Source organism: Vipera ursinii, assembly GCF_947247035.1.
Source record: "Vipera ursinii genome assembly, chromosome: 1".
NCBI classification, from domain to species: Eukaryota; Metazoa; Chordata; class Lepidosauria; order Squamata; family Viperidae; genus Vipera; species Vipera ursinii.
In genome coordinates, this window is record NC_139512.1 from 114159460 (window position 1) to 114170894 (window position 11435).

General features: G+C 40.1%; 1 protein-coding gene across 1 annotated transcript; it reads right to left on the reverse strand.

Moving 5' to 3' along the window:
* Positions 1-2373: 2373 nt before the first annotated feature.
* TMEM138 (transmembrane protein 138) lies at positions 2374-10790 on the reverse strand. The gene is made up of 5 exons (XM_083350300.1): positions 10497-10790; positions 9633-9863; positions 7978-8149; positions 3585-3660; positions 2374-2951 (listed from the first exon to the last, which is right to left on the reverse strand). The coding sequence occupies exons 2-5, from the start codon at positions 9758-9760 to the stop codon at positions 2839-2841; spliced, it is 489 nt and encodes a 162-aa protein (XP_083206426.1). The 5' UTR covers positions 9761-9863; positions 10497-10790; the 3' UTR covers positions 2374-2838.
* Between the last annotated feature and the right edge of the window lie 645 nt (positions 10791-11435).

The window sequence follows — 11435 nt, forward strand, 5'->3', positions numbered from 1 at the left end:
GGAAGTCAAAGGGGCAGATTCCCAGCTCCCATAGAGAGAAAGAGAGAAACGCGCGGGTTTTGGCTCGCGCCGCAGCTCCGTCTAGAAGCTCACGCCGTCGGCTGTGTGAATGGCTAGGGCAGGGTTAGGCAACCTCGGCTCTTTTATGACTCGTGGACTTCAACTCCCAGAATTCCTGAGCCAGCTATGCTGGCTCAGGAATTCTGGGAGTTGAAGTCCACGAGTCATAAAAGAGCCGAGGTTGCCTAACCCAGGGGTCTTCAAACTTGGCCCTTTTATGACTTGTGAACTTCAACTCCCAGAATTCCTCAGCCAGGCAAACTGGCAGAGGAATTCTGGGAGTTGAAGTCCACAAATCATAAAAGGGCCAAGTTTGAAGACCCCTGGCCTAACCCCTGGGCTAGGTGGCTGCGCTGAAGAGCCGGAGCTGCAAAGGAGTCCTACCCACTCTCGGGTCGGTCCTTTTACGAGGCAATGCAAGAGGCTGAGTGCTGAAGTCGTAGCCCGGGGCTCGGCAGCAAGCCACCACGTTGCCCTTTTCCAAAGAACTTGAGGGGGACGAAAAGAGGAGCTTTCTCCCATACGCGGCATATCTTTGAGCCGCAAATTTGCTTAAAGAATAGCGCCTGGGCTTGCAGCTTGCCTTTCATCAGCTGAGCTGCATCCCCTGGATTTTTCACCCTTTTCCTCTAAATGTAGGTACAGGTAGTCCTCGACTTGCAACCGTTCGTTTAGTGACCGTTCAAAGTTACAACAGTCCTGAAAAAAAAGGGACTTAGGACTGTTTTTCACACTTAGGACGATTGCAACATCCCGAAGCCTATGTGATCAAAATTCAGGTGCTTGACAACTGACGGTTGCAGTGTTCCGGGGTTAAGATTCACTTAACAACTGCAGTGATTCACTTAACAACTGTGGCAAGAAAGGTCGTAAAATGGGGCAAAATTCACTTAACATCTGTCTCACTTAGCAATAGAAATTTGGGGCTCAATTGCGGACGAAAGTCGAGGACTACCTGTACTGTACGGAAGTTGCAGCGAAGGGCTTTGATGAGCTGCTGCTTCCACCCATTTCTGTCTGCAGTTGGAGCTACCATGGGTTTGTGCAGCACATGGGACATCCATCCCTAGAGCAGTTTAATGTTACTACCCTCCAGTCTATGAGGCTACACAAAGGATAGCAGTATATGTGTGCTCTGCATAGCTGCTTTCAGTTTAAGCTAAAGGTAAAGGTTCCCCCGCACATGCGTGCTAGTCGTTTCCGACTCTAGGGGCCGGTGCTCATCTCCATTTCAAAGCCGAAGAGCCAGCGCTTGTCCGAGTACGTCTCCGTGGTCATGTGGCCGGCATGATTAGATGCCAAAGGTGCACAGAACGCCGTTACCTTCCCACCGTAGTGGTTCCTATTTTTCTACTTGCATTTTTACGTGCTTTCGAACTGCTAGGTTGGCAGAAGCTGGGACGAGTAACAGGCACTCACTCTGTTACGCGGCACTCGGGATTCGACCCGCCAAACTGCCGACCTTCTGATCGACAAGCTCAGCGTCCTAACCCACTGAGCCACCGCGTCCCTTTTGCTTTCAGTTTATTGTAAGGCAATAAAGCAATTGCTGGTAGTAGGAAAAATCCTAAGGACTTTCCCTAAAGGGACAGAAAGGAAAAGAGGGCTAGGACAGTAGATTCAGCCACCTGTCAAAGCCTGCTGTGGATGGGTGGGTCTTTCTGCTTCTATTTTACAAAGATGGGCACTCCTGGATTGTGTGTTGTATTTGCACCATAGTGGTGGGGTATCAAAAGCTGCAACCTTCATTGTTCTACTCCAATGCATCAGAGGGACGGATGAGAGAGGAGGACAGAAGGAACCTCAGGCAATTAAAAATAAAGTTTTTGGAAGAAAAAATGAAGGTATTAGGAATATTTGACCTGAAGAAGACTGAGGAGAAAGAGAGTAGTACAGATAGAAGACAACTTACAACCACAATTGAGCCCAATTGTGGGCTCAATACTCTATTTCTAAAATATAAAGCTTCTTGGATTTTTTGTTTTAATATGTATGAAGATTTGCTATCGCAATCTGAATTATGTCCAACTCAAAAACGTTGAACTAGTATTCAGATAACATACACTTTAGTTTTGGCTTAGTATATTATATGCAAGTAACCAAGACTAAATAAATCATGGCTTTGCATATTCAGCTAACCAAGTTAAATATGCTTCTTTCTCTGATTTTGATTATAATGCAATATTAGTTTGATTCAAGGACAATAAAGTAAATATATACACATAGAATATTTCTTTGAAGCTTAACTTTGCATGAGCGCTCTGTTACTATTAGATCCTACAAAAAAAAAACCCCGAATCACACTGGTTATTGCAAAATGGCAGGTTTATTTTCTCGTAACTTATAAAATAAGTACAAAAGAAAAAAGTCAATGAGAATACCTTTGCCTACTGTAAGGATTTGGAACTAATCACATTGCTCATAATAAAGACAAGGGAACCTTTTTATCAGAGGCAGCAAGCAGACTGGGAATATTTACAAAAACAAACTGCAGTACTGCTACCTCAAAGTTCTCAGCCAAACCAATTTGGCACTTCATGTATTCCTCAAAAAAATTGCAACCAACTCCTGAAAGTGCAGTATGCAGACCTGATAGGATAAGTGGAAGCCTGATAGTTACGTAGTGATAGAGACTCCAGAGAAAAATAGTGTTGTGGATTAAGTCATCATATAAAGTTAATATCCAGACTATAAAAAAAATGAGAACAAAACTTGTCCCAGGATACTGATTGAGGTCTCTTTAACATTCCAGCAGCTCCATATAATTCAGAAGTAGTCTCAACTGCGGACATGAGCAAACTCTTTCCGTAACCATACAGAGTCTTGATATAAGCGTGGATCCCCCAGATGAACAGCTGTTCTCTTGTAGAAATAGTAATATAGCACAGCCACTGCAATAAAAAAAAGAATTGTGTTATTGAAGTTCTGAATTCCCCCATTACCTTTTTGGTGTTTCTTCAAGTCATTCTTGATTCCTGATGACTCTATGGAAAAGTCCATGTAATTTTCTGGGAATCATTTTTCAGAAGTGATTTGCCACTATGTTCTTCCTAGGGCTGAGGGAGAATGACTGGTTCAGACTTGCCCAGATGGCTTTATACCTAAATCAGGACTACGACTCACAGTCTCCCAGTATTTTACTTCAGTGTTTTTAACTACTGTGCCAAACTGGCTCTCCAATTTCCTCCAGTCAAGGAAATGTCACCATTGTTCCGGAGGGGATTTCTAGTTTTGGGGGAATATTCCAAAACCGCTCTACAAGTATTTACTAGCAAATCTGTGAAAGGGCATATGGTTTGCATGCAAACTCCAGCAACTTCATAGAGGGCTTGGAAAGGCTTGCCTGAAAACTCAGAATCATTGGCTGGTGACTATACATATCTAATGTCTGACATCAGACACAATTCCAATTTCTCATATGCTGTCCCATCTATTTACATAGGAAAAATGCTTGACTACGCCATCTTCATTAAAAAGTTCAGAAGTCATGACACAAAGGGAAATGGATATAACTTAATTCTTACCTAATCTCTGGAAAATAAACAGAGTCTGCATCCCATTAGTCCATACAAAGATGTTTGAATTTACCCAGCGGTGGTTCTATTTAAAAGAGAAAAGCATAAAAAGCATAAAATATCTTATGTCCAATATTTCTATAACTGGAAAGTAGGATCAAGTTTTTCTCTTGAGATGTCAGTAGAGTTTACCATCAAATAATTAAACATTCTACAAATGTGCAGTATAGTTTAATGCGTACCTAATCCCCAATGTATTGCTTTGTGTTCAAACAATTCTCATGCTAATTGTTCAAATTTCTACAGTTGGGCCAAAGACAGAATGAAAAGTTTCCAAAACAAACATACCTATAGTAAGTCCCAGTAAAAGTAGCATCTATATCTAAACATGCAACTAGAATTTAATTTGATTTTACTCAGCAATTTCATTTACCTTTTAATATTGATTCCCAATACCCACCTTCCCAGCTGGACATTAGTTAACTAACTGGCAGATGGTTCTAATATTTTTTTAAAAGAATCTTGGAAAATCTATAGCTAAAACTTAATATTAGTTTGCCCAACTATAGCCCACTCCAAGCATTCAAGTTTCATAAAAGAGGAATTATTTTTTTAGATTGTAATACATGAGTGAATGAGAATGGGATAAAGATTTTTTCCCCTTAATTTATTATGATGGACTATTTAATTTGGGCTGACAGATAGGCTTCAAGTCTTAGATTGCCACCCTCTGTCTTAGGTTTTTACATGTCTATAATTCTTTCTCACTGCAATCTATTTTTGAGGATAAGATCCCTTCTCTCAAATTAATGCACATATCCAACTGACAATATGGATTGAAACATCTAACTTTGATATTGATGCACTAATGTTCCACTGATTTTGTCAAGTGCACTTTGCAACAATAGATTCCACAGATTTCTTCTCTTTCAGCTGCCTCTATCTCAAGAAATGGGATTGCTTGGAGATAGTAATACCTGGCAGAGTAGTTTCCCCTGTCCCTCTGGAAGACCAGGAATGTAGATACCTGTACAGTTTATGGCCAAGTTAATCCTTAATCCTAAAAAAGCCATTCAAAAAACAACAACAAGAAAATGGGATGCCAAAAGAGGTGTGTAGCAACTGATCCACTGAGAAAAGGAAAATGAATTCTTCTAAGGCTATTTGAAGCCATATTATTTCAACATGGAAGTTACAATAGCTCTGAATATAAACCAATTTAAGAGGCCACAAACAACATTCAAGATTTTTAAAGAGAACTGGAGAGGCTCTGCAGGAAGCAAGAATGAACAGCCCAATGATTGGTGTAAATATTGCTGTGGTATAGTGACTACAGTTTAAATCCCATCCATCCATGACTTTGGAGAAATCTCCGTCTAATCTACAAATAGAACATTTCTGATAAAACAGAAAAGGCTCTGAGCTCCTAGAGAAAAGACTAGGAATATTTGCAACAAATACACAAATCATTTTCTTGCTCTGTAACAACTCAACTTTTTTTTCTAGAACTTCTGTAAAGTACAATAGAAAGCCTTCACTTTTTCAATTAGGATATCTCCATATATAAAATGCTAAGCCAAAAAGTAAAGTATATTACAGAATTTTCTCTTTAATTCATAAATACCTGAATCAATTGGAAAATTGTGTACCTGTATTGCTCATTCCTCTGAGAAGCCCTAGAATTCATGTTTCCACTTTGGTTATAATCAAAGTAAAACAAGATAACTAAAACCACACCTTCCTTCTTCAAATCTGTTTTACTGATTAAGCTGTCAGACACCGCATGGGAAGAGTGTCAGTGCTGGAGAACATAGAAAGGTTAATCGGATCATCAGATTTATAGAGCACGTCAGACTTCTAGCTACCAACAATGTCCCAGAAAATCCTCTTAAAATCCTGACTAAGAAAGGTTTTGGCCCAAACAGTCTAAGCAACTGAACCTAGACCATTCTCCAAGCTGACAGCTTTATCAAACTGCAGTTTCAAATATAGGAAGAAGCATACAAATCAATTAAACAACAGATGCAGGACGAAAGTCTGAAAATAGGAGATACCAAGACACAGACTTGGGCTCTGATACCTGATAAGATGTTCAGTAATTAATTAAAAACTAGACATATTTGGAGGCCATCTACATATTCTCTTCTTACAATCAGTGTTGATTGTTTATAATATAAAATAATGTCCTGATGAGATTGGCTGTACCCTTTAACAATTTCAATAATAGTTACAGAAAAAGTACAATTGCTGTTACGTATTTAGATATTCACCCAATGTCTTTTCACACTCGTTATTCCAAAGGTCTTTAATAGCTTTAAGATAATTAATAGGTAATTTCCGAAAGAGATTAGAAAGTGAGATTTGTGATTTTAGTGTCCTTTAAAAGGTTGAATTGCATTTGCAAGCTAGATGGCTGGATCCCTTCTTCTTTCAATGTTCATGGAAAACCACTATCCTGTGATCTCTTCATGAGGAACAGTGGTTTGGAGCATATGTGGAGATCTTCCATGCACTCCTTATATGGAAAGATTCAATGGGATTGATCTATTCACTGGTTGCTTGACAGCCACAGATCTCAGCTCCACTTTTGCAAAGATGTCTTAAGTTCACCATACCTCCCCCAGAAGTCCCACATAATGACAACCCTGTGAAGTGGATTAGGCTGAGAGAACGACTGGCCCAAAGCGAGCTGGCTTTCATGCCTAAGGCAGGCCTAGAAACGTGCAATCTCTTGCTTTTTAGGTCAGCACATTATCCGCTACACCAAATAAGTCCACTGGTTTCTGTAATGGTAAATGAAATTGTTACATTGTTATTAAGATTGTTACATCTTAATAAGGGTCATTAGAAAGCCACAAAACAAAAGTAGCATCATAGATTCTTCCTCTCTAATATCCCAAATAAAGATAGACTATCTTTAGGAGTGCAGGACCTTTAATTTTTTAATTAGAATATTGTATTTGTTGTATAGGTTTTATGTCCAACAATACTGCCTAGAAAAATCAACATTTATAATGACTGCAAGAGGCAAATTCCTAAGAGGATGCAGTTTATCAATAAAAGTATTTGGTGTTCCAATTTACTAAACATAATATTGGCAATATTGACAATCTGTAATAGGGCATTTATATGGACAAAATATGCAACCATTGCTAGGCCTCTCATTCAATTACCTTAGACATAGATAGCACATATTCAACATAAGTACCTATGGCAAGTGAGAGACATTCCCCATTTTAAATTATACCTATCAAGAATAAAAATTCTATTTATTTGAAATTATTAGAAAACACCTGACCAATTCATGTGTATGAACTTATGTGAGACAAAATTGAAGGACTGAACTGTCAAAATAAAAACCATATTAGATAAGAATTTACTATGGAAAATCAGTTGAAAGTCCTCTTGGACCAAGCTAAACATGTCAACATGATCAATAGTAATAAAATGGTAGAATTTGTCTATTTTTCTCTAAAATGCACATGGTGTCATGCAAGCATAGAGTGGTTAGTTTAAAGTTCAGTGTGTTTTGAAAACCTAGCCACCTGGATTAGTATATGGTGTAAAAAAGCCAGTAAAATCTCTTCTAATTTAAGATGACACTTTTAAAAAATACAAGGAAAATTCCTGGATTATCTAAACTTAACTACTTGCATCTTAACTTACATCTTAGTCACACATGCCACATCAGAGCTTATATCACCAATCAACTGGAGAGAGGATGCTAACCTAACGCTTGCTGTACAACAAAAACAATAACATGACTAGTACACACATGGTCCCTGATGATCCACAAAGGAAAAGGATAACTTAACAGTAATCAAATCATATAATTAATTTTTTAGACTTAAAAATTCTCAAATCCAACTTACAATTAGTTTTTGTTCTACAAATTATGCATGCATGGCTTATGTACAGAAGTAACTGGGATGAACTAAGTTCTCTGCTTGTTTGAGGGAGATCATACTACTGTGGTAGAGATAGACGTGGAAATCTACCAGCAGTATATTGCAAAAGATTTCAGGTATTACATATTTTTATCCGTTGCACTGCTTTTTATAGTATCCAATTCTGTTTTTCTTACTTTTAAATTTTCTAAGTTAGTCACAAATGGAAAACATATATTACCTTTAACAGGCTCACATGGAAAATCATATTCTTCTACCCACCCTCATTCTTGCCAGCATTCTTCCAAGAAAATTATTATTATAGGTTTAATGCAATGAAAACACAACAATCCGTCAGTGTGTATTGAACAGATGCATATTAAACAGATGTGTATTGAATTTGATGACGGAGGAAAAGAAACTACTTCAGCACAATGGATTTCAGTATAAATTTTATCTAATTTCAATATTCAAGATAAGTAAATCTCTAAGAGCCAAACATAGTTGTTTCTTACCATGACCCATATGTGAAAAGATATACTCAAAGCAAGGTATGCTGCTGACAGGATAATAGTTCCTTTAAATTTGTGAAACAGAAGATTAACCAGGCCGGCTTGAAAAACAAAGGTGTTGAAGAACATGAGGAATATGATGATGGCACTGAAAAGGATAGTAATATCTTGAATGCTGTAGGGAAAAAGACTTTTTTTAATGAAGCAGAGATTCGCGTAGCCCTATACATCCTACAAAAACGGGCTTGCTTTTTACAAGCAGAGGACACAGCAGCAGGGATGCTGAAATCTCTTTTGCCTATCTTTCCACTGGGTTATTACTGTTTCATTAATAACAAGAAAAGGAGATTCCCAAAGCTCTTGTTTAAAAGGCTGCCATTGAAATAAGAGTCACACTGAGCTCCCTGCTTGCCATCAGCTCCATTTTTCTCTGCTATTCCCTAAGCCCGATGATCTGAATAATACATCATATACATAGCAATGTTTTAGTACATTGTTCAACCAGCACACGTTACCAGTAATATATACAATTCAATGTTAGCTTTTAAAAATATTTTTTATTTTATTTTATTTTATTACTTCACATCAATCATTGTCTGGCTTTCTCTATGTTTTCCTGAATGAAAGTAACCCAGGAAGAGCAGAAACTAAAAATACAATTCTATGAATGTTTTTCCCAAAGTACATTCCAATATACCCAGAAGACATTATTCTTTGATAAGTGGTTTGTGGGAGGGGCTCTGAGTTAGTCTTGGTTTCTGGCAAATGAACAACTGGACAAGTTGTTGCAGTTTTCGGTGCAATATTTTTAAAGTTGGCTTGCCTTCTTCCTTGGGATAACAGAAAGTCAGCAGCTCCAAATAGCTACTTGATTGCATGCTTAAGGTGGGACTAGAACTCAGTCACTTAGTTTCCAGCCTGATGCCTTTAGCCACTACACCAAAGTGTTTTGTTTCTTAGCCTAAAACTGCAGTCCTATGCAGATGGGAGCAAACAACCTGCTTTTATGACTTTTTTTTTAAATTGTATACCATCTAGAGCAGGGGTGTCAAACTCAATTTCATTGAGGGCCGCATCAGCATTGCGGTTGCCCTCAGGGGGCCGGGTGGGTATGGCCAGGATGGGCGTGGCCTACTGGGTGGGCGTGGCTAGAGTGCGTATGGCCTACTGGGTGGGCATGGCCAGCTCTACATCGTTCGCATCAAGGGTGCCTATGGGGGCCTGGGCAGGAGTGGGACAGATCTGAGGGTCTCTGGCTGAAGGAGGGTCTCTGGGCCAGGGCCAAGGCAGTGGGGGCCGTTCCCTCACTGTTTCTAGGATGGCTTCGCGGGCCGCATGAAACCACTTCGCGGGCCGGATCTGGCCCCCGGGCCTTGTGTTTGACATGTCTGATCTAGAGTCACATTTGTGAGATGGGTGGCCATATAAACATGATTAATTAAAAAGTCTGGTACAGACTGAAACATTTCTCTATGAATAACTCATAGAGAATCTTATAAAAATATCTAAAGTTCCCTTCATGGACCATTTTGGTTTTGAAAACAGTTTGAAAAACTACAGAACCCTCATGCACTGCTTTCACTTTGTTCCTGTTATGACAAAACCAAGTAAAGAAAAGAAAACGTACTAAGAAGCATATGCAAGTCTTTACTACTCACATGAAAAGCACAAGCTGGATGACAGGAGCCGTGCGAAGCAATTCTGAGAAGGAGTTGACAAAGAGATCATAGGACAAGAGGAGAAATTGCAAAGACAGCACCAGGCTGTAATTGCTAGTCTGGAGCATCTTTCTTCCCTAAGATTCTGGGATCTCAGCACCTGCATTCCAGGCAGCAGAACCAGCTTATACTCATGTTACGAAAAAGGCAAGCTTCCTCCAGATAGATTTGCTGGGATGGAAAAGTAAAGGGAAAAACAAGTAACAATGAAAAATAGAAAATTGCTGCTAGATGCATACAGTTTAGGTCAAATCCTAATACTGAAAATGATCAAGCACTATTCCTTGAAGAAGGGCAAAAAATGACTTCTTGCTAAATTAAAGAAAACTGTGTGTGTGTATGTGTGTGTGTACGCGCGCCTTCGAGTCATTGTTGACTTCTGGTGACTGCCTGGACTAATCCCTGCAGGGTTTGGAGGCAAAGTTTTTCAGAGGTTGATCGCCCTTGCCTGCTTTTAGGACTGAGAGCGACTGACCTAAAGTAGCCCCACTAAGCGTGGACTAAAACTCAGGGTTTCCCAGTTTCTAGCCTAGGATCTTAATAGCTACAGCAAACTAGCTCTTCATTACTGATTTTTTTTATTGCCAACATGATGTTTATACTTGGTACGGAACAGAATACTGCATTGTTGTTGATATCGAAAACACGGCCTATAAGTCAACCCGCATTTCTAGACCTGGGAAAAGGAGACCACGGGGGCTGGAGGGGGTGGGGGGAGAAGCTGCTGACATCTCCTCCGTTTACGAGTGAAAGGGGGAAACGCCCACTTCTAAGATACAGGACTTCACTAAATGCAGGACTTACCCGTGTTACACAAGTCCCCTTCAACCGGAGGCTACGCGATCTCTCATAGGAGCCGAGCGCGCTCCCTTCTCGGGGATCGAATACAGCCCCGCGTTGTGTAAGACACGAGAAACCGGAGGGAGTGAAGCCGCTGCGTCGGGGCAGCCCCCGACTAAGAGCAAACGGTGCAGGACAGTTACTTTGCGCCGCCACGATCGGTCCCCATGGCGATAGCGCAGCGGCGCGGAGGAGGCGCCGGAGGCAGCACGCCCGGAAGTGGAGCCGGGGCCGCAGAGATCATGGATGCCTAGAGGCCGAGGAGTAACTTCAGGACTGGTTGGGCGATTCCTGACCGTACCATCGCCTCGATCCTCAAGCGGCCTAAGGAGGAGGTGTTACTGGTGCTACGGAGTGGGATGAGCTCCCCGCTCTTTTTCCATCATTAAGCAAAAGGATGGGCTCTATGGAACAGGAATGTCATTTAGCGTTCCCATTGGATTTTAGCTCGGTTTATGTACCAGTTTTATACATGCCTACTGGGTGGAAAGGGTATTGAAATCAGTGAAACATGCTTGGGAAAAAAATTACAGGATTGTAGTTTAAATAAAACAACAAAAAAGGAAACTTTTTTTTTAAAAAAAACCATTAAAGCCTCTTCCAGCACTCTAAAGGTGGCTATGACAAACTACTTGCACATTTATAAACTATTATTGCAAATCACCATTTTACAAATTATGGTGGCTGGGTTCAGCATCTTTTCCGACTAATGAATTTTATTAAAAGATTTGAGAAGCGCAGCTCACTTTATCGGATCAACATAGCCTAAAGAAACCACCGCGTTATGTCTTCTGTAATGTGGAAGCCCAGCTTCTGGACGCACACGCTTAATGAATGAGGCAGCTAATAATTTCATTCTAGCGATTGTAAACTTTCAATAAGTGTGTGAGAAACATTTCCATC

Bases quoted from the DNA above. Each gene is read 5' to 3' on its own strand.
- TMEM138 (XM_083350300.1), bottom strand. From the start codon at position 9,760: ATGCTCCAGACTAGCAATTACAGCCTGGTGCTGTCTTTGCAATTTCTC. The intron at 3,661-7,977 runs GTAAGAAACAAC...TCTTTTAAATAG, and splicing joins CTTTTCACATATGGGTCATG to AACCACCGCTGGGTAAATTC. The intron at 2,952-3,584 runs GTAAGAATTAAG...TTTTTATTGCAG, and splicing joins GTTTATTTTCCAGAGATTAG to TGGCTGTGCTATATTACTAT.